Source organism: Chiloscyllium punctatum, chromosome 17 (assembly GCF_047496795.1).
Source record: "Chiloscyllium punctatum isolate Juve2018m chromosome 17, sChiPun1.3, whole genome shotgun sequence".
NCBI lineage: Eukaryota > Metazoa > Chordata > Chondrichthyes > Orectolobiformes > Hemiscylliidae > Chiloscyllium > Chiloscyllium punctatum.
Window position 1 is genome coordinate 58,742,065 of NC_092755.1, and position 24,540 is coordinate 58,766,604.

General features: G+C 41.9%; 1 protein-coding gene across 2 annotated transcripts in view; it reads right to left on the bottom strand.

Moving 5' to 3' along the window:
• Nucleotides 1-20,279: 20,279 nt before the first annotated feature.
• sppl3 (signal peptide peptidase 3) overlaps nt 20,280-24,540 on the bottom strand; it is a 211,614-nt gene continuing 207,353 nt past the window's right edge. For both annotated transcript variants that reach the window (XM_072587257.1, XM_072587258.1), the window contains exon 11: nt 20,280-21,909. In XM_072587257.1, the coding sequence (XP_072443358.1) occupies nt 21,838-21,909 (72 nt within the window). In that variant the 3' untranslated portion in view covers nt 20,280-21,837. The remainder of the gene's footprint in view (nt 21,910-24,540) is intronic.

Here is a 24,540-nt window from a genome sequence, read left to right on the forward strand (position 1 = left end):
CTTGGCTGACATTTGCAGCTTTTGAGATTGAGACTGAAAGATTTTTGTTAGGTGAACCTACCCTGAGATAGGTCACCTCGCAAATATGGCTAACTGAAGTTCGGGTACAGATCACTGATGATCTAACTGGTGAAGCAGGCATCAGGGTTAAATGGCTTAATCCTGCTCCTAATGTTCCTACATAATGCATCCACTGCTCCACAATAAAATTAACATTCACTAGCTCCCTGATTGCAGACCACATACAATCTCATTTGTAACCTTTTCTAACCTTGTAGTTGGAAGTTCCGTTTGCAGTAGCTGCGATACTTTTTAAAAGCAATTTATATATTTAATCATCCTCAACACTGGATGTTTTGCTGGTTGTTTTTTTTCCACCATTTAGGACAATGTCGTTCATTCCTTGTACTGTAAATTCCTGGTCTTGCTTCTTAGATTCTGTGACGTACATGGATGCTCTAAGATAAAAACTCAGCAGGTCTTGACTTTATAATGATTTATAAAATTGTAGTGAATAAACAAGGTTTTTTCCCTACGGTAGGGGAGTCCAGAACTAGAGGGCATAGGTTTAGGGTGAGAGGGGAAAGATATAAAAGGGACCTAAGGGGTAACTTTTTCACACAGAGGGTAGTACACGTATGGAATGAGCTGCCCGAGGAAGTGGTGGAGGCTGGTACAATTACAGCAGTTAAAAAGCATCTGGATGGGTATATGAATAGGAAGGGTTTAGAGGGATAGGGGCCAAGTGCTAGCAATTGGGACTAGATTAATTTAGGATTTCTGGTTGGCCTAGATGAGTTGGAGTGAAGGGTCTGTTTCTATGCTGTACAGTGCTATGACTCTAGCTGTGGAGAGAGAAACACAGTGAACGATTTGAGTCTTGTGAGACTTCTTTGGAACTGAAGACGACTGAAGAAGAATCATACTGGATTCAAAGATCGGTTTCTGGCTCTACAGATGCTGCCAGACCTGCTGAGTTTCTCCAGTAATTTCTGATCTTATTCCAGATCTTCAGTATTCACAGTGTTTTGCATTTATCTGGTTGCTCTGAGACCTTTATATCCATAAATCCCATAGTCTCTGTCAAAGTATAATCTCTGCTACTATCAAATTATTTCTCTCACAATGGGAATGCTCGCTGACACTGGAATTGTATCTTACTGCATCGAAAATAGCTAATCCTCTCAATCAGCTAGCAGGAACATCAAATCCAATAGAAACTCTCAAGAATTTGGAACAAATTTTCTCTTCTTATACAAAGAAATCTATTAAGGAGTGTAAATGATGGAATGAGGTGGGAAGCCAAGTAAGAAATTAGGAGTTGGATGATCAAAGTTAAACCATCCATCTAGTGAAGTGATCTTTATCATCCAGAATAGAACTCTGATTTGTTTAGGAAGAAATTGCCAGCAGTACAGGCTGAGGAAAATGTTTCTTCCCAGTGAAAAATCATGGCCAAACGTCATAGTCATTGCAGAAAATATTACACGTATCTCCTGCCTTTCACAACCTGGGGATGTCCCAAGGTATTTTACACCACAAATGTATTGAAGTGTTCACTCACAATAATGAAGTGCTTTGAGATGCTGGTCATGGCCCACATCAACTCCAGTTTCCCAGCCTGCCCTTAATCCCCTACAATTTGCCTACCAGCATAACAGGTCCACACCAGATGACATATTCCTAGCCCTGTATCCAACCCTGGAACATCTGTACAACAAGGACACCTACATCAGACTCCTGATCATTGCCTACAGCTCCACCTTCAACACTAGTATTTCCACCCTCCACCCCCCCCCCTCCACCCACCCACCCCCCCCCCTCAAACACTGATTTCAAACTCTGTGAGCTTGGTCTTGGCTCCACCTTCTGCATCTGGATCCTCAGCTTCCTGACCCACAGACTGCAATCAGTGAAGATAAACAACAGCACCTTCTCCACAATAACACTCAACACTGGAGCCCCCAAGAATGTGTCCTCAGTCCTCTACTGTACTCCCTGTATACCCACGACTTTGTTGCCAATTTCTGAAAGAATGCCCTCTATAGGTTCACTGACAGAACCACGATAGTAGGACAGATATCTAACAATGACGAGTTCAAATACAGAAGGGAGATAGAGTGCTTGGTGACGTAGTGCAATGAGAACAACCTCACTCTCAATGTCAGCAAAACTAAAAAAAACCTGATCATTGACTTCAGAAAGAAAAGGTGAGGACACGCTCCCCACCTACATCAATGGAGCGGAGGTGGAGAGGGTGGACAGCATCAAGTTCCTCGAAGTGACAATAACAGACAACCTTTCCTGGACTTGTGACAGTCAAAAAGGTGCAACGATGTCTCTTCTTCCTCAGGTAGCTCAGGAAATTTAGCATGTCCATAAAGATCCTCACCAACTTCTACAGATGCACAATTGAGAGCATACGGTCCAGGTGCATAATGGCCTGGTAAGGTGACTGCTCTGTTCAGGACCGTAACAAACTACAGAAGGCGGTGTGCACAGCCCAGACCATCACAGGAGCCAACCTTCCATCCATGGACTCCATTCACATGGCTCATTGCTGCAGAAAAGCTGCCATCATCAAAGACCCATCTCACCCCGGTAATGCTCTCCAACAACCTCTTCTATCAGACAGAAGCTTGAACACACGCACCAACAGGTTCAGGAAGAGCTTCTTCCCTGCTGTTACTATACTGATGAATGGACTCTCTAACTTGAAGTAATGCTGGTCTTGCTAATGCTGGTGTCACCTAGGGCACGCCCTTTGCAATGTAACCCTCACGCCTCTGTCTAAGTCATTTTGATCTGTCTGTACAGCTCGTAAACAAAGCTTTTCACTGTACTTCAGTTGGAGAGGCTGCCTCCTGGGTTGAATATTAAACTGGATGCCGCCTGCCCTCTCAGGTGGACAATAAAGATGTCAAGGTATTTTTCAAAGTAGAGCAGGGAAGGTATCCTTGGCCAACAGTATTTCCTCACACAACAGCTCAAGAGCATTGTTGCATTTGATTATGCGGGAGCTTGCTGCCTGCAGAATTGGGGCAATGTTTCTGACAATTACAACAGCAGCTGTCCTTCAAAAGTGGCCATAAAGTGCTTTGGTATAACCTTGTATGGTGGCTCAGTGGTTAGCACTCCTGCCTCACAGCACCAGGGATCTGGGTTTGATTCCACCCTCAGGCGACAGACTTTGTGGAGTTTGCACATTCTCCATGTATCTGCGTGCGTTTTATCCCACAGATGTGCGGATTTGGCTGTGCTAAATTGCTCCATAGTGTCCAGGGAGGTGCAGGGTTAGAGGATAGTGGGTTGGGCTTGGTTGGAATGTCTTTGGGAGAGTTGGTATGGGCCATATGGCCTGCTTCCACCCTATAGGGATTCTATACGCAAGATTCTCCATCCAGTCACACAGAACAAACCATGGAATGCTGAAGAAACACAGGGGAGAGTCTCAGAGGGGTCTGAATGACGTAGCTATGGTAAGATTTGTGGCAGACCTATCCCTACACTGGGAGTAACTCACTGCCTCCTGGAACTATGTTCCACATGTTGGGGGCAAGATTCTCATGAGGAATGGTGAGTCATCAATTACTGGTCGTTATTGCTTGTTAAATTACTTGTACCTGTGTATCTCACCTCAGTAATATCTTGTTTAACCACCCGCTGTGAGGGGACAGGATACTGAGAATGTTCATCATGGAAACCAGGGCACCTAGCAACATTGGCACACCATCTGTTCTAAAGGACTGCCATGTTGGACACTGGGCACTAACAGCTCAGGGCACAATGTATGGACGGGTATTAAAGGGGATGCTTTTACTATTGGATCACTGAGTGATGGAAGATGTTGCAGGCATTAGTGCGAGTGATAGAAGCCTCAATGGGGTCTTGGTGCAGACTGGCTACAGTATCAGAGATGGAGTGAGTGTGAGGTATCAGATAGAAGAGGGTGGCATTGACTCTGACAGAGTGGAGATGGTCATTGACTCCCCCTTCCTACAGTGGCGGGCATTCCTCCAGACCCGGGTTGCAACCCCAGACCAGGCTGGCATGGAGTGGCATCATGATCTCTTCTGCCAGTCCTGGGAGAAGATGATGTTCCTCCTTCCGTACCACCCAGTCCCTCAGGCCCACTGCCCACAAAATGGTTGCTAGTTTCCCCCTGTCCTGCCATGTTCAGGGGGAATGTCAGAGACCAGGCCGGGCAGCTGGGATTAATGCTGCTTGCCTCGGTCTACAGGCAGGCTTTAACAATGGCCAGGGATACTAGTCCATTCTGGGATATGCTGTTTTTCCCAGGAATGGTAAGAATTGAGTGAGGGGGACACCACTGGGACGGGGTGGATGGTTAATGAGGCAAATTTGGTAGTGAGGATCTCACTACGCCTTGTAGCAAGAATCCCTTCAAAAAGTTCAATGAACTGACAGCCAAAAAAAAAGTAAGATTCAGTTCGTTTCTCCCCTGGGCCCACTGTGCCATTCAATGGTAGATTAGTGAACAAGTTCTATAAACTCACGTTGCTAACTCCCTTAACACCTCTGGTTAATGAAAAGATGTCAATCTCAGATTTAAAATTTGTGGAGGAGAGTACAAACCTCCTGCCCCAACTCCCCTTTGGTCTGTCATAATGTCACTCCTGAAACGTTTGGCTTTCATATTTAGATTATGTCCCCGGCCCTGGATGCTACAATCAGCAGAAACAGCTTTTCTCTAATCATCCTCTCTGTTTCTGATAATATCATGGAAATTCCCCCTTAACTTTCAAAATACTGGGAACTACACCCTGAGTTGAAGTAATTGTTTGTCACAAGAATTCTCCAGAGACCGTTGTCATTCTGGTGAACAATGCTGCAGCCTCCTGCAAAGCCAAGAAACCCTTCCTCAGACCTGCTGCCCAGAACCGTTCACGGTCCTCCAGATCTAACCTAATCAGAGCTTTCCAGAGCGGAACCATAACTTCTCCCCCATGGCATTTTCCAGTTCTCGAAATCACAAAGCCAGCAGGAAATGGCTTTTTGATCTCTTCCTGCGCTAGTTTGTGATATTTTAATTTCTGTACACCGAGTCTCCAAAACTCCTGCACTGTTTCCTGCTTTTCACCAGGTGGATAGTACTTAACTCAATCCCCTTTCGGTCCAGGCTCTTGACCGTGTATTTTTCCACTTTGAAATCCATTTGCTTTTCCCAGTCATTTAAGTTATCAATGCTGGTTTGTAATTCTACACCAAATCTACACTTTCTGCTTCATCATTGCAGTTGGAATAAGTACAATGATTAGTTATAACTCAACACAGATGATTAGGTGACACCACTCATATTCCACCCATTAGACTCCCCACCAATTATCCTTTACTCTGTGTTTCCAACTGAGTCAGTTGTATGGACCATCTCTCATGGGGAACATTCTCAAAGGGAGCTCCGTAAAAGCAGCTTCTGTAGACGGTCTCCTACTCATTGCTTTAGTCATCTCTTCAAAGGTTCACCCAAACGATCAGGCCCTAACCTTTACCAACCCAGGCTGGTCCTCTAACATCAACTAACAAGGCACTCAGACTCTCAGGGATAGGTTGTTGTCTTTCGTTGGGCGACTGGAGTTGGAAGTCTTCCCAGAAAGACTGACTTGCCTCAGTCGATGTTGCCCCATCTGACTTTGTTTTCATCCTAAGAGCGTGGGCATAGGGCAAACAGTTCAGAAGTGGTCTGAGGTATGACCAAGAACTAAGGCAGGCTGTTTAAACATCCCTCTGCAACTCTGTCCCAGTTGTTTACATAAATTGTAGACCATGTCACCCTTGGCCCTCATTGTCCCTCCACAGTTCCTCCACAACTCTCACACTCCTGACTCCCTCACACTCCAACTCCCTCCACATCTTCCCAACACCTACTCACACCCCCTCTCACAGCTCCCCAAACCTCCTCACTCCTCTGCTAATCTCCTCATACATCCTCATGCCTCCCCTCAAACCCCACTACATCCTCCAATACTCCCTCACCATCACTCACCCTCACTTCCCCCACCACTCTCACTGTCCCTACCCCGAACTCCCCCTCCCCACGTCTGCCCTCATTCCCTCACAACCACCACATCCCTCACTGCCCCCACACCCCTCACCCTTCACTCCCTCCCACACACCCACTTCCCCATACCCCTCACTCACGCCACATCCCTTACTCCGTCCCCACACCTCTCACTCCCTCCCCACACCCCTCACTCCTCCTCTCACCCCTCCACACCCCTAAAACCTCTCCACTTCTGCCCTCACTGCCGTCCCTACCTCTCACCCTCCACTCCCCATCACATCCTTGCCACCTCATGCTCCCACCCATTCCCAAGGGACCGTATACACTCAGGTAAAAACAATGACTGCAGATGCTGGAAAGCAAATACTGGATTAGTGGTGCTGGAAGAACACAGCAGTTCAGGCAGCATCCAACGAGCAGCGAAATCGACGTTTCAGGCAAAAGCCCTTCATCAGGAATAATACCGTATACACTCATGTCAATTTAAAGCACTTCTAAGCCCATTCCCATATTCAGATCTTCAGGAGGAATTTGAAGGTTGCAAGAAACTCACCTCAAACACTGTCCAAAATACCTCAGAAAATCCAAGCACATGGGCACACAGTGGGAGTAAAGTTGCCCCTTTCAGTCGAGTTGAGAGATTTGGTGCATGTTTTGTTGCTGACAGACATTTAAAAAAAAGTTCCTTGCTATTTTATGCCAGCTATCAGGGAAAAAAAAAGGAGGGTGGTTGGGAATTATGTGGCCTCTTGATAACTGATATGGAAATAGAGTCATTGAGTCAGAGATGTACAGCATGGAAACAGACCCTTTGGTCCAACCTATCCATGCCGACCAGATACCCCAACCCAATCTAGTTTAATGAAACTAAGAAAACAGAGAGCATGCTGAATAATTACTTTGCATCAGTGTTCACACAACAAGGAGAAATCCGCTGCTGGACTAAGGAAATTAACCAGAGACAGGGACTCACCAAAATTTACAGAAACAAAGCTACAGGAACAAAAAAATTATTGGGATTAAAAAGAGTGCCAAATTCCCACGGCCAGATGCTTTCTCGACTAAGGTTTTAAAACAAGCAGGTGAGAATATCGAAGATATTATAAAACATTCATTTTCTAGATGCCTCGGAATCTAAATTGGTATAAGATGTCAGGCATGGATATTTCAAGGTGGAGGTAGGTGGGTTACTGTTAATCAGGGGAATCAAAGATTATTGGGGTAGATGGGAAAGTCAAATTTGGAACACGCAAACTGATTAGTTACACAGACATTTAAAAAAAAGTTCCTTGCTATTTTATGCCAGCTATCAGGGAAAAAAAAGGAGGGTGGTTGGGAATTATGTGGCCTCTTGATAACTGATATAGAAATAGAGTCATTGAGTCAGAGATGTACAGCATGGAAACAGACCCTTCAGTCCAACTCATCCATGCCGACCATCTATCCTAAACTAATCTAGTCCTGTTTGCCAGCACTTGACCCATATCCCTCTAAACCTCTCTTATTTATATACCCATCCAGGTGCCTTTTTAACGTCATAATTGTACTCCACCACCTCCTCTGGCTTTCATTCCATACACACACTATCCTCGGCATGAAAAAATAGCCCCATAGGTCCCCTTTAAATCTTTCCCCTCTCACTCTAAACCTATGCCCTCTAGTTTCTGATCCTACTTCTGCTAATGCATTGATTCCTATATATATACTTATACAGTTAAAAGTCAGGGCCTTGGGTAGTGTCATAGAACAGAGAGACCGAGGGGTTCAGGTACATAATTCTTTGAAGTTTACCACATATCCTCAACAGGACGGTTAAGAAGGCATTTAGCACGCCTGCTTTCATTGCTCAGACCTTTAAGTACAGGAGTGGGGAGGTCATGCTGAGGTTGTACAGGACTCTGGTGAGGCCTCTTCTGAAGTACTGTGTCCAGTTCTGGTCACCCAGTTATAGGAAGGATATTATTAAGCCTGGAGAGGATTCAGAAGAGATTTATCAGGATGTTGCTGGGATTGAGGGTTTGAGTTACAAGGATAGGCTCGGACTTTTTCCAATGGAGGGTAGGAGGTTGAGGGGTGACCTTATAGAGGTTTATAAAATCATGAGGGGTATAAAGAAGATGAATTGCAGGTGTCTTTTCCCTAAGGTGGGGTATTTCAAGACTGGGGGATTATTTAAGGTGAGAGGAGAAAGATTTTTAAAAAAAGACATGAGGGGTGATTTTTGTTTAAACACAGAATAGCTTGTGTGGTGGAATGAGTGTCCAGAGGAAGCAGGTACAGTTAAAACATTTAAAAAACATTCTGATAAGTTCATGAATAGGAAATGTTTGCAGGGATATGGACCAAGTGCAGGCAGATGGGACTCATTTAGTTTGGGATTATGCTCAGCATGGACTGGTTTGAGCAAAGGGTCAGTTTCTGTGCTGTATGACTCTAGACAGGGGAATCAAAGGTTATTGGGGTAGATAGGAAAGTGGAATTTGGAACACGAACTGATTAGCTACAATCTTGCTGAATGGTCTACCTCTTAATGCACATATTCAGAATGCAGAGAAATAATAACCTTAATAGAACGATGTGGTAGATATGTATGCATAAGACACAACTAGTGAATTCAAATCAGGATAAAACGGCCAGTCGCTCTGACAATCAAACCCGTTTGACAATTTAAAGTAGACAGCTGCATTGCATTCCCATTGATCTGAGAGCCTGTGCCAGGTCCTGCTGCACAAAGGGCAAATGGATTAAACATTGAATGGTGTTCACCAACAGTTATAAAGCTGAGAGACTGAGGTCAGACAATGGGAGCTAGCTTTTTGACTGCCACAGACTCATTGTTACTTTCAGTCTTCCTTTCCCCCACCCCCCACATTGTGTTTCCCTACTCAATATTAATTCAGTCTTTTCCCTATTCCCTTTTCTCATCTGGTTCTTGTTGCTTTTTCATCTTTTCTTCTCAATTTTGCATTTTGATATGACCCCATTCCTCTCCTGCCTCACTTTCCAATAACAGATGTCCTGCCAAGAAAGCAATGTTTAACATTATAAAATAAAATGATCACGATCAATCCAAAAACATCACTGAATTTTTCCAACTTTCAAACTGGAGTCAAAATGTTTGCACTTCCTAGTCAGTTCCATTTGGGATCTAGGATTAGGATGAATTCCAGATGATTTTGGTTGACTTGTGAATACGGAACTCAAAGCAAGAAAACTGGAAATGTATAAGTGGGATTTGAAATGAAACTATTTGAATGTTTAAAAACACATTTGTATCAAAGGGAATGGAAATCTGAAAATGTGTGGACAAGGGAAGGAATACGGGTGTTTATTTTGGTGAAAGGGTGAAAATAGACATTTACAGATTTGTGAGGAGGGCCATAAAGATTTTCTGTTTATTTATTCACAGGATGTGGGCAGCATTGATTATCTCCAATTGCTCTGGAGAAACTGGTCGTGAGCTGCCTTCTTGAATCTCTGCAGTGTGTGGGGTGCAGGTATAGGGAGGGATTATTAACCAGGTTATTTACCCAGTGACAGTGAAAGAACAGTAATGTACTTCCAGGTGCAAGGGTTTGTATCTTTTAGATAGTAACACCACTACTACTGCAAGCGCAAGCAGGCTGCTTTGTCCCAGATGGTGTCAAGTTTCTTGTGTTGTTGGAGCTGCTCTCATCCAAACAAGTGGGTGGTATTCCATCACATTCATGACTTGTACCTTATAGATGGTGAATAGGCTTTGGGGGATTCAGGGGGTGCATTACTCACTGCAGGATTTGTAGGCCCTAACCTACTGTTGTAGCCACAGTTTATCAAGGTATTTTCTAAGTGACCTGTTCAGAAATGTTAATTCACAACTCTGCAGGAGGAGGAACATTGACTGCAGCGATTCAAGAGGGCAGCTTGCCATTGTGTTCTCAAGGGCAGTTAGGGATGGACCACTGCTGTCGGCCCAGCCAACGATCTCCACATCTCTCAAATTAATAAAACAAATGTGTGCATTATGTTTGGTCATCTCTGCATTCCCTCCAACAAGTTTCCAAGTTGGATTCCAGAGAATGAAGCAGGCTTCCTCTGTGGTTTAGTTGCTTTGGCAATGAGTCATTGAACCAAAAAAACAAGAGTATGCTCACTTCATCTGCATTGCTAAGTCAGTGCTACTTAAATTTGAGGTGAGCAGGAGCAAGAACCAGCCAATGCACCTCCTTCACAATCTTCACAGAGCCCTGCTGATGATGCACACGTTCAGACGTTGGATGAAGGCTGACAATGACAGTTGTTGTTCTCATTCACTGTCTAGGGAACTGTTTATCAACTGTGGTTGGCAATCAGTTTCTTCACAAGATCTCCAACTTCCAACAACCCCACACATTCAAAGAGTCATAGAAATGTACAGCATGGAAACAGGCCCTTCAGTCCAACCTGTCCACGCCGACCAGATATCCCAACCCGATCTAGGCTCACCTGTTAGCAACCGGCCCATATCCCTCCAAACCCTTCCTATTCATATACCCATCCAGATGCCTTTTAAATGTTGCAATCGTACCAGCCTCCACCACTTCCTCTGGCAGCTCATTCCATATATGCACCACCCTCTGTGTGAAAAGGTTGCCCCTCAGGTCTCTTTTATATCTTTCCCCTCTTACCCTAAGCCCCCTAGTTCTGGACTCCCCAACCCTAGGGAAGAGACTTCATCTATTTATCCTATGTATGCTCCTCATGGTTTTCATTTACAATATTTATTTTCCACTAATAAACAGAACTTCCCAAAAGGTAAGAAAATAAAACTTCTTTACTGTCACAGTGATATTGCCTGGTAGGGGATTGGTTGCAGCAGTATTTGGGAGGTTAACCTTAGATTCTTGGAGGCTATCAAGCATTCCTGATGAGAAATCCATCTGGTCTTGGCTTGCACATGGTTTGGCTGAGGGAGTGGAAAACAATGGAAGGGTGGTGATAATAGAACGATGATTCAGCAAAAGCAATTCAAAAAGTTTTAAGTTCTTATCTCAACTGCTAATCAAATAATTGTAATTGATTTTTTTTTGCATTGAAATACATTTTTACACAATTGCATCACAAACCCTTCAGTTTGACTAAAAAAAAAATGCCCTGCAGTCAAAATTCTCCACAATCAGATGGGAGCTGGTGAATGGCTGTCTGTTGGCATAGCCACATTGCAGTCCACAAGCAAGATGGAGTCACATTTTAGACACCCGTGATGAACTGCTTGTTGTTTCATTATCTTCACATCAGTTCTCATCTTGGAAAGCCAGTCAAAAGAAGCATCAAGTCGCTGATTGCAGCAGGAAAACCCTTTTAGGAATTCTTTCCAAAAGCACCAGATGTCAGAAATTAACATCCATTTACAATCACTGGAGAGAGGCATGGCAATGCTAGACAATCTACTGGAATGAAACAATAGATAATGCTACCTAGTACGCAGATGGCACATTTACAGTAATTCTTTTCCCTTTTCACACAGCTCTGAGAATTCTTAGTCCATCAACAGTAAATGATATACTGCTGAATGAATAATCTGTTAAAAACTACCAATTGCTGTTCCTGTGGAGTTCTGTAGCCATTAAATGCAGGTTTCAGATTCTGAATGTATTTTCAATAAAGTAGCACGGTCTAGGTGAGGGAGTGGAAATGGCTGGTACCTGTGGAAATGCAGCATCCCAAAAAGGAGTTGAGACTTCCAGGAGAGAAGAAAAACTTGAGAGTTTTTAAAACGTCGTTAAAAGGTGAGTGGAAGTCGAATTTTTATGTCTTGCCTGCATCAGAAACAGAATACAAGTAAAAGACTTAAAAAAAAAGAGATGCCATTTTATACAGAACGAGAGGAGGATGCTAATTGATTGGGCCATTATAGGCACAGAGGTATCTCTCAAGCAAAACTATTTCTTGTGTCCTAACTTTGATGGTACAAGGAAAAAGTTGCAACTTCTACTCTCTCTGCAATGTTTTAAGTTCTGTGCTACCAAATATTTATTTAAAATACAGGTTAAAATGTTTCTAAGTGTAGTTGTTGGCTTGCAAATGATACAAGTTATAACCAACAAAATCAGCTTATGGACTCAACATTTAACACTATACAACTTCCAGTGAATTAACTGAAAAGCCTTTAGAGGGAAAGGGACTTGGGGTTTAAAAAAGGTTTTCATAAAATAACTTCAAGACATCTCTAATTATTATTGATCCGTGTTAGAATATACAATATTTACTCACATAAGACCGTGGTTTATGCTTTAGTCAATGCAAAAGTGCTTACTGACCCAGGGGCTAATAATTCAACCGGGATCTTGGAAAACCTTGCTTGATTTTCAACTTGATTTTCATTATCCCAACAGTTCACCAGGCACAAGAATTACAGCCTGAAAATTTACAAAGCACATGAAACAGAAGCAAACACACTTAGGAAAACCAAACAGGAACTAAAAACACATTCTTGGGTTCAGAAGATTCTCCCGTCTCTGTTCACTATAAATGGTACTCACGTTCCCTTCTGATCTATACCTCCCAATTGTACATATTTCAACTTGTATAATTGACACTGAATTGCAGCCTGTCTGAATGAAAATTTACTGCTAATAGTTACTTTGTGTTAATAGGAAAACATCTTTGTTCCTCTGTTGTGATTACTTCTTCAATGGATTTGATAGCTATAAACATGACACAATGCAATTAAACATAACTCCAAGGGATTCTGAAGGTCTATTACTAATCCTAATTCAATCCTATAAGGACCTATAATTTATTCAGATATCATGCATCATCACTCACTTAATATGTAGGAAACATGATGATGATGATCTGACTTTTATAGCAATTTTTAATGTAGTTTGTCAGCTTTCTCTGACAATATTCAATTGCAGCAGTCAGGGAATATAGGGTCAAAGTAGCATATAACTTGACCAGTGCTATTAGGTGCAATTCAGTCTGCATTTTAAAGATATATATCTTGCACTCACCTGTAATATCATTTAAAATAAAACAAATGAAGCATTCGGTAGAGTTGAATAGCGAAAGGTCAGACAATTTGGGAAGCAGAGTTAGCTGGTGTTCAGGACTTTCTTTGGTATCATCATTGACAAGTCTGTCGAGAGCAGTTTAAGTAAACAACTATGTAATAAGAGACAGATATAATATTTTTACTGTTATATAAAGCTAGCACTTGCATGTAACAAAGATACAGAAATGGACACAATTTGTATAACCAGCTTTTACTTGACCGATTATTTTAAAATGGCTAGGTATATGTTTTATACAATGTAGTTGATGGGATAAAAGATTTAAAATCTGTCCTTTGAAAGTACAAGAAATAATAGCTTCTGAGAACACATTTCAGTTCCAAGATTATTTGACTAAATATGATACTGTTTTTGGGGGGTGGGATCTCATTTAGTTAATATGGACAAAGAATCAATCAGAAGCAATTGTTGTGACATTACCTTTCCTAGTCTTCAATCTTTTATGTAAGAACATACAATTAAGATTTTATGTATTGTAACAAACATTTTCTATTGGAGGTAAATCCAGGATCAGGTGACCGAGTTCACACTGGGTGAACCTGGGTGTTCCCCACCAGGAATCCTGGATAATTCAGGACATACACAAGCTGCTAGAAACCAGGTGTGAGGCTTTCAGATCAGGAGACCCATTCAAATATAAGGAATCCAAGTATGACCTTCGCAGAGCCATTAATACAGCCAAGGACCAATACCGATCCAAATGAAAGACCCGGACAGATACCCGACAACTATGGCAAGGACTGAATAACATCACAGATTCTAAAAAGAGAGACAGTGCAAGATAGCAGATGATGACACACCCCTCCCAGATTGTCTCAACACTTATGCTCTCTTTGAGCATAATTTCGGCAGAGAGGTAATAGTCCTGATGAACCTATCCCAACTGCATCAGAGGTCAGATCAGTTTTCCTTCATGTGAACCCAAGCAAAGCTATGGAACCAGATGGAGTACTCGGCCATGCACTCAGAGCATGCACACATCAACTGGCAGAGGTCTTCTCAGACATCTTCAACCTCTGCCTGCAGCAGGCCACTGTCCCTATCTGTTTCAAGAGGCCAACATCATCCCTGTGCCTAAGGTGGCTCATGCAGCATGTCTCAATGAGTACCGCCCAGTGGCCCTAACTTCAGTGGTGATGAAGTGCTTTGAAAGGCTGGTCATGGCATTAATCAAATCCAGCCTCCCCCTACTCTTGCCCTACTTCAATTTACCTATCGGACCAACAGATCCATGTCAGATGCGATATCACTTGCCCTTCACTCCTCCCTAGAACACCTTGACATCAAGAACAGCTACATATGAATTCTACTCATTGACTACAGTTCAGCCTTCAACACTATCATCCTCTCAAGACTGATTACTAAACTTAAGTGATCTCAGACTAAGCCCTACTCTCTACAACTGGATCCTCAGTTTCCTGACCCACAGGCCACAATCAGTGAAGTTTGTGGACAATATTTCATCCTCACTAACATTCAACACTGGAGCCGCCCTAGGGGTGCGTACTCAACCCCCTACTGTACTCACTGTATATTCATAACAGCATTGCCAAAAGCCAGACTAATGCCATTTACAAGTTTGCTGATGACAACACCATAGTCTGTTGAATCTCAGATGGTGACAAACTAAACTACACTACAGACGAGGGGTGGAAGACCAGGAAAAATGGTGCACTGAGAACAATCTAGCTCTCAATGCCGGCAAAACCAAGGAATTCGTTATTGGCTTTCGATAGGATGTTACTCATGCCACCCTATACATTAACAGCATAGAGGTGGAAGAGTGGAGAGCGGCAAGCTCCAGGAAATGGTCATCCACAACCATCTTTCTTGGACTCTTCATTTGACACATGGTTACAAAAGCCCAACAATATCTCTTCTTCCTCAGGCTGCTGAGAAAATTTGGCATGACGGAGAATACCCTTGCCAACTTTTATAAGTGCGCCATCAAGAACATTCTGTCTGGATGCATCACTACCTGGTATGGCAACTGTACCATTCAAGATCGGACAGTTACAGAGAGTGGTGAACTCGGCCCAGACAATCACAAAGGCCAACCTCCCATGTATAGAATCCATCTACCAGTCCCACTGTCCAGCATTCTCAAAGGTCAATCCCAACCTGGCAATATTTTTCTAGAACCTCTACCATCGAGGAGAAGGTACAGAAGCCTGAACACACATACCAGCCTGTTTTGAAACAGTTTCTACCCAATTATTGTTAGAATACTGAATGGACTCAAAATCTTAACACTCACCTATACCTGTGTTTTTGCTGCTGCTTACCTATTATTTACTGTCTATGTTACTTAACTCTGATCTGCTCATATTGCTCACAAGACAAACTTTTCACTGTGCCTCACTGCACATAACAATAAATTCAATTCAATTCTGTACTTATTCTGCATAGTTATGCAGTTCTCGCCCGTCAATCAACAGCAACAAGATATTTTTACCCCTAAGAAACATTCTTTGCATAATCACACTGGAGGTTTTAGTACTTTCCTCCAGCTATCTTTGCATTGACTCAATAATCTCTTCCCAACAACATACCATTTGATCAGTCATGACCAGAAGTCTTTTTGGAGTTAGCCAGATGTAGAGAAACCATGATCATGGAAGCACTCCAATTTTAGGAATGGAAAATTGGAGAATTTTGTTTCGCGTTAATCAAATGTCAATATAGATCTTTTTTCTTACCTTTTCATAGCAACACTACAAGTAGGATTCCAAGTACATCACTTGATTTTTCTGGCAATCATTCTAAACGATCATAGAAGCTGCTGAAATAGTGACTAATTTAGATCATTCCAACTAAGCAGGTCAATAAAGCACTTTATAATAAACAGAGTAGTTGCTTAATGTTCTCTTCGGCTTTAAGTATTGACTGATAATTCACTATGCTGTCACAATGTTATTGTTCATTATCACCACGATATTCTATATTGTAAACATTTTATAAAACTGAACAAGTTTGAGTTTGATTAATTTTAATATTTATTAAGTGTCACACAGACATCTCAAACTTCCCACAATTTGGAAAAGGGATTTTTAACCTGATAAAGTTTCATAGAACAATAATTTAGGGACAAGTTTAAAAAGGTGAGCACTTGGTTTTGAAAGACATACCACAGTAAGTCACGTGCTAATGGTCAGCCTGGGAGTCTGAAGCCATTGCTTATGGTAAAACAACAATGTCCAAAGAAACCAAACTCCTAGTTCTATCAAAAGTCGACAGAGCAGCCTATGAAAAGTATATACCTGCCTGCTTTCAATCACTATTTGGGGTTTCTTTTCTGTAATGTACGCGAGAGGTATGGTATGAGAGATTACGTACACACGAGACAGAAATAACATGCAATTATCTGAAGCCTTTGATAATGTTCCAAGAACATGATTCAGCTAGTTTTGAGAAAAAAAATGGGATAAATATTTCGCAAGGATAATGTCCCTGCTCTTCAAAATAGTGTTGGGATATCTTTGACATCCACCTGAGAATAAACATGGCCTATTTAAAAGGCAGTGCTCGAATAGCATGACACTGCTCAGTGCAGCATCAGCCTAGATTTATTATTCAAGTCTTCAGGTGGAACTTGAATCATTAACTTCTAACTCAGAGGCAAGAGGAGTGGCTACACACAAGGTAAACAAGCATGGAATTAAAGTATATAGACCTTTTAAAGACAGGATCAGTTTAGCTGTGACATCCATCATTGCCAATGGTTTATCAACACTTCTACTTCACTAAAGTCAGATTCCCGAAACCTGGCGCACTGCACTATGAATCATTGCCATCCTGAGAATAAAAACAGGAGGCATGAGATCAACAACAGCCAATGAGAAAATACCTTTAAAGTCAAGACAGTAGTGGTTAAATGCTAAAGGTTGGGCTATTTTTTCTCCCTAGATGACTGTTAATTTTAATAGTTTTCTAATTCATTTCAGTAGCACCCCTTACACACTTAATACTTCAGTTGTACAGCGCCGCAAGTTTAATAAAAAGCATATACTGACAAACTAATTCTGGCATAGTGATAGCATGGGTAATAGTTCTTTCGATATAATTCTTTCAGATCGCTGTATAATGTTTCCTGTTCCTTTTTATTGAGTACTAGAAATTCAGAGCTGGCATACTAATTATTGATAACAGGAATGAAGCTGAAACAGCATGGTAGATGACAGAGGTGCAGTGTTCTCCAATTCTTTGATTGCAGTATATTTACAGAGAGATTATATTTGGATTGGTTAAATAAAGGTGGCAGAGAACATCACTTAGAGTACTGCTGAATTAAGAAATTTCTCCTATACCAGAAAATACAGTTCCTGAAAGTTTTTGTATCTTGCTAACTGAAAGCTATATGTGTTCAAAGACAACATTAGTTGTGACTTTTTCACAATGACCTTGTATAAAATAGGAAAAAGTTTATAACCTCCACGCCCAAGGAACCGAAGGCCCTCACAGCTCTACTGTGTACTGATCGGGAATGAAACAAGAGGGGACCAAATCTAATGATTTCTAGTTTGTAGAGGTCATAAAGAGGCTGCATACGAATATAAATGGTAGAGTAGGCAAGATCGTGGGAGTTAGAAAATAATGTGAGGAAATGTAAAGTTATCCACTTCAAGAGGAAGTAGCAGACAAAACCATATTTAGAACAGAATCTGAAATGTTGGTAATGAGAAGAACCTTGTACACTAATCATAAATTTGGCACAAGCACACCAACCACTTCAGAATACAAATGTCAGCGTTTATTGCAGATGATTTGAATTCTAAGAGGTGGGATATTTTGCAGTTGAAAAGGGCTTTGGTGAGACCAAAGGTGCAAGTGTATCTGAGAGTGCAATTCTTCTCCTTACCCAAAGGGAGTGCTGCGAAGGCTCAATGAACTGAATGGTAGAATGATAGCATCCCTGGCTCAGAAGTCTGGAAAGATGGGTTGGCTATTTCAGAGTGGTAGAGGAAATATTGCTTCATTCAAAAAAAAAGCTATGAATCTTCAGAATTCTCTACACCAGAGAGACGTGGATGCTCAACTGATGAATATATTCAAGTTGCAGACTGATAAATCTTTGGATATTAAGGTAATTAAGAAATTAGCAATTTGAGAATCTGGAATTAAGGTACAGCACATCAGTCATGATTAAACTAAACAACAGGACGAGTAGGCAGGGCACAGCTCCAAAATTCTGTCAAATATTAGTCTCAGGCTAGGTCATGTCTGGAAAAAAAAACATTTCTTTATGACACTGGAGGTTTGATGAACAACCATATTCACTCAGCTAGTCATCCCTTTCAGTGGGAGAATGGAAAAGATATCAGATGATAACATTCGTTACTTCCAAACTATAAACTTCATGTGATGTGATATTCTCTGCAGCAGTGTCTGGGAGAAATTTAAGTGTTGTTTTAAGCTTTTGCTAGGAGTAAGGAAGTCAGAAATTACAGTAAGATTTAAAAGGTCTGAACAAAAGCACAAATCCTCCACACTCAGAGGTGGCAAATGGGGCTGGACTAGTTTAGAATGTCTGGTCGGCATGGACGAACTAAACCAAAGTGTCTGTTTCCATGCTGTGCCTCTCTATGACTAAATGATCTGCTCTTCAAGTTAAGCATTTTAAATTTATTTCTAACACATTTAAAGATGTACTGGTTGCATGGACTAAGTGCCGGAATGTTTGAAGTTAATAAGATGCTTCATTAAGAATCAGATTGCCTTTTTAAAAAAAAAATCACTAAAGTGCATTAAACCATTTCCCACAAAAAAAACTGGACCAGGATTTTGAGATGCAGGGACAGGTCATTCTGCTATAACGCACGTGTCATTAACGAATTGGGGACACAGTTTCTAAAGCACAAAGTGTGCATTGGTTATAATGAGATTCCAACCCACTAGTTTAAACAGAGCTGCTATTACACAATTTTCTTATAACGCAGGATTGTTTGAGAATGAAGCTACTGCATTATAGCAGAACTGACTGGATTTTAGTGACATCTCCTATTTCATTGAAACAGCAGTCCTGGCCCTCAAGTTAGTTTTGTTTCATGTGCGCCTTTCTCGCTCCCTACATTTGCCCTTTAACCAAGTACATAGTTTCATTTCATCAGTACTTCCCTCTTTAACTCCATGGGCGGCACGGTGGCACAGTGGTTAGCACTACTGCCTCACAGCGCCAGAGACCCGGGTTCAATTCCCGCCTCAGGCGACTGACTGTGTGGAGTTTGCATGTTCTCCCCATGTCTGCGTGAGTCTCCTCTGGGTGTCCGGTTTCCTCCCACAGTCCAAAGATGTGCAGGTCAGGTGAACTGGCCATGCTAAATTGCCCGTAGTGTTAGGTAAGGAGTAAATGTAGGGGTATGGGTGGGTTGCGGGTCGGTGTGGACTTGTTGTGCCGAAGGGCCTGTTTCCACAATGTAATGTAATCAAATCAAATAATCCTGATAAATAGCTCAAGAAACTACACATAACAGATAAGCTAAAACAGCTGCATTGTGTTTTGGCATGTCATAAATCATTGCCAGAGGGTGGTGATTTTGTGGAACTCATTGCCGTGGAGACCAAATCAGAGTTTTTTTAGGATTGAGATGGATAGGTTCTTGATTGGTAAGGGGAGTGAGGGTTACAACAGACAAAAGGCAAGAGAATGGGGTTGAGAAACTGGAGCACTCAATGGGTCTAATGGCATAATTCTGCTCATATGTCTATGGTATCATGCAGGGTTTGACTAAAAGCAGCATCATATCCTGAGGGAGAGGTATGGGAAAGGAGGAATGTTGCTAGAATTGTTCACAAATTGAAATTGCAAATGCTGGAAGTTTCTGCCTCAAAGTTTACATGCATGAACTCTCATCAAGTGGGCGAAACACTCATCAAGAGTGCACTTCTCAACAACCACTGCAAACTCAGATGTCTTTTATAATCTGCAGAAAAGTAACTGACAAAAATGTTTCTGCAGTGATTTAGCTTTTTAATCTAATGCAATTCTGCTACATTGAACATGTCAATAGTAACTTTTATGATCCATAGTTTTCAGCACAGTCAGGTTCGCAGGAGGAATGTGTTCACATCATCATTCCTCCAGCTGATTCCCCACTGGTAGCACATCAACTCCACTTAATGCCACCCCAACAAAATCCTTTTTGAAGGATATTTGCAATAAACAAAGATAACCACTTCTCTTAAAAAAGTAACCTTGCAGAACACTGCAAAATAAACCACACAGGTGCACTTAAACTTTTGGTTTTATTTACAAAGGAATCTTGACTGCGCATGTTATATAGAGATGAAAGATATTGTTCATTTCCAGGGCCAGAAACACACACCTGATGTACAAGGATTGTACAGTAATCATTCAGTCCATCTGACTGCTTTCAGCAAAGCCAGAATCTATAAAATGGCTTCATCAACTTGTCTAGTCTACGGCACGATAACATTACTGTTGTTTTCAAGAAAACAATACCATCTTTAAAAATAATAACCTGACACTCTGGGTCTATGTTTAGGAGAACACGTTGGGGGCTGGGTCAGGGAGAAGTGGGCATGGAGGAAGAACTTGAAGCATTGTTTGTATTAATTCATTTTGGTTCCAGGCCTTGCACTCTATTCAGAAATCTCTAGGTCTGAAGACTACAATTGCCATCTTGATGGTACAATAATGACAGGAATTCTAGAGGCACACAAACCTTCAGTTTGGATTCACGTTCTATTGTATGTTAAATTGCTGCTCCCACAGCAGCCAAAGTCAATGCCTATCAGAAACAATTCTGCGAACCAAATACAAACCCAAGGTACAAAACAGATACTGCTTGTAAACTTGGACAAGATTACACTTATCAACATATGTAAGAGCTAACAACGCACATTTGAACAAATGTATACAAAAAAAAGAAATATTTACAAGGATACACCACTACAATCAAGAGGGTTTAGGTAACGAGTACCGCTATGATACATGCATTAGCTAAATTAATCAAACCAAAAAAAGAAACGGGGAAAACCATAAAAAGTTAACTTTTTTGCTACACCAATCTTAATTGTGCAAGATCAACTCGGGTCATGAACACAGGTACAAGTGCAAACTACAATTACGTTTCTAAAGTCACATATTATGGTATAAGAGCATCTTGGAAGAGGGAACAGTGGGTCTTATACTGAAGCAATATTTAATGCTATACATGCTAAAATTTACAACAGGCCACTTAAGTACACAACATGATTCATCTTGGCATCTTAACCTTTCTGGATCATTGCAACAAAACATCAGGTGTAAAGTTAATTACAGCATAGATTTTACTGCATACTCAACTCGTGTCTGTGGGGGGAGGGGAGGAAATATGAGTCACCGCACAGTTAATTACTGAACTCAAGATATGTCGCTGCCTTGTCGTCTTCTTCAGGCTAAAGTTCAAGACAAACCAAACAGTCATTGACTTGGTGCTGGTCCCTTTAAACAGGCTTCTTCAAGTTGCGTCTTCTATATGGCAGCTCTATGTACAAGATTAGATTTGACATCTTGTCATTAAAAAGGTGGGCTTCTTGTTCCTTTTTCATTTGTAATATACATGGTACGGCGTGAGTCTGTTGCTAATCCAAAGACTGCAGATGGGTTGGATTAATTGTACAGGGTCTGCATTCCATAAAAGGAAAAGGAAATTCCTCCACAACCATTTTTGTTAACACTTTAAGCACCAATCTTGCTTGATGAGAAGAATGAAACCACATGACACAAATCTTCTGGTGCCCACCGTACGTCATTCCTGCTCTTAGCTCCACTTCATGCCATCATACTTCCAGGAATCGAGAACTGTTTGCCTTGGAGTGGAATGGCTCTGACCACATACGCCGTAGATCACCCTGAGAAAACACACATACGTGACAAGTGATAGCAACAACCCAAACAATCACTGGCATTTAAAAGATGTCCCAAGGCACTTAGGAGTGCTGGCAAACAAAATTTAACAGCAAACTACACAAGCAAACACTGGTGAAAGATTGGTTTAAAGGATTATTTTACAAGGGAATTTCAAAATGAACAACATTTCAACCCCATCAACAAAAACAAGCTTCCATACAACCTGTGCTCAAAAGAAACCAATAAATCCTAGCAGGTGCTTCTTAGAAATGGACATTAATGCATCTTATGTTGCCTTTATATGATGAAATGTTTCAAGAGCCATCCAGTTAAACATTCTGCCTATCTGAACACACATCAGTCTCACACTTGTGGGCATTTTAAGCTGCTTTTCTGCTTCATTAATATAGCTGACTGCATTATATCATACAAATAATCCTCGCATCTTAGACCCTGACAGCGTGAAACTATGATTCTGCATCAGATTGGATTAAAGTAAAGACAAGGAATTTGTCTCACACATTTGATCTGTGACTACGTTAACAGCAAACAGCGTGCATGCCCATTCATGGTATAGGACACAATACACAAAACTGGAAGAACACTGTGTGCAATCCACTTGCCCAAAGCCAATTATTGCATCATCTCTGGAGCAGGTCAAACGAACAAATCTATACCAATAATAGCCTAATCTTTCTCTATGACTACCTTTGCACTGCCAACATCATGCATTAACTGAACACTGGGGAGACCAGAGTCACTACTTCCAATCCCATTATTAACTGTTTCCACTGAAATAGTCTTCTGCTCCTCTTCCAGCTTGCTACCAGCTTGAATCAGACCACGTCGGCTAAATAACCAGGATTAAAACCAAGACGATCACCAAAGCTACTGACACCCACTTCCATTACTCCCCATTCATAGCACCCGCACCGCCAACTAAAAAACACCTTGTACATACGACTGTCACTCCTTCACTGATTTTATCCAGTGCCCTCCTATCCTTCCCCCTTTAAGACACCGATACACTCAAACTTCTGTTACCTAAATACACAACTGCTCATTTAACACTTCAGATATCATTCACCTACACTAACACTCTCTCCATCAATACACAAATAAAAATGTCAGCACTTATCGGAGAATTTTTCTACAGCCTTGTCAAAGCCCATTGTTGCAATGTACTTCAGCCTGCCTTAACTGTACAGTTTGGTCCTAAAGTTCTGGCCTTTCATGCCCTCCAACCACAGTCCATTGCTGGTGCACTAACTCTCTCAAATCTAGGTTTCTTCTAATTTTCTATTTGGCTTTAAGATTTTTTTTTAAAAGAAATAACTTGCACTGAAATCTGCTTTCAGAACATCCTGAAGGGTTCCACAAAATGTAAAGTTTGAAGTTCATTTGGACAGGACAACAGCAAAGAGGCAGATGACTGGGTAATCGGTTTCCATGGCTTTGGCTAAGAGACTCTCTCATTAACCAGAATATGCAGAGAAACTTTTTATAAAGTTTTCATCGTTGTATGAGATGACACAAGCTCCTGATTTGATGCCTCATTAAAAGAGACAGCAATGTCCTAATAATGTAGAATATATATTCAAAACGTGATTGAAATGTATCAGATCCTGAATGGTGTTGGTTGACAAGGTGGAGAAAGTGAGGACTGCAGATGCTGGGGACCAGAGTTGAAAAATGTGGTGCTGGAAAAATACAGCAGGCCAGGTAGCATCCGGGGAGCAGGAGAATCGACGTTTTGGGCAAAAGCCCTTCTTCAGGAATGAGGCAGGCGTGCCAAGCGGGCTGAGATAAAAGGTAAGTGGGGGGGAGGAAATTTGGGGGAGTGGCGCTGGGAATACGATAGGTGGAAGGAGGTGAGGGGGAGGGTGATAGGCCGGAGAGGGGGTGGGGGTCGGAGAGGTCGGGAAGATGATTGCAGGTCAAGAGGGCGGTGCTGAATCCGGGGGTTGGGACTGAGATAAGGTGGGGGTGGGGGGAAAGAGGGGAAATGAGGAAGCTGGAGAAATCTACATTCATCCCGTGTGGTTGGAGGGTTCCTAGGCGGAAGATGAGGCGCTCTTCCTCCAGGCATTGTGTGGTCAGGGTCTGGTGATGGAGGCGGCCACGGACCTGCATGTATTTAGCGGAGTGGGAGGGGGAGTTAAAGTGTTCGGCCACAGGGCGGTTGGGTTGGTTGGTGTCGGTGTCCCAGAGGTGTTCCCTGAAACGTTCCGCAAGTAGGCGGCCTGTCTCCCCAATGTCTCCTCTACATTGGTTAAAGGGTGCTATTTTAAAATTTGGAGACACTTGAAGGACGCAAGTAGAAATTTTCTGAGGGTTGAGCAACTTTGGAGCTCTCTACCTCAAAAAACAGTGGAGGCGATGGGGTCACAATATGTTTAAAGTAGAGATGGATAGATACGTGCTTGACAAGGGGATGAATGATTAGCAGAGTGGATGGGAACACAAGCAAATCAGCCATGAACCTACCGAATGGCAGAACAAGCTGCAGTGGTCAAATGGTCCAACTATTCTGCTCCTATTTTGTATAATCATACGACTCTGGAGTAAATTTGCCACAAAATGGAACGGGAATCATTCTGCAAAAGCTGATTTTGAATTGATTTGATCTTTCT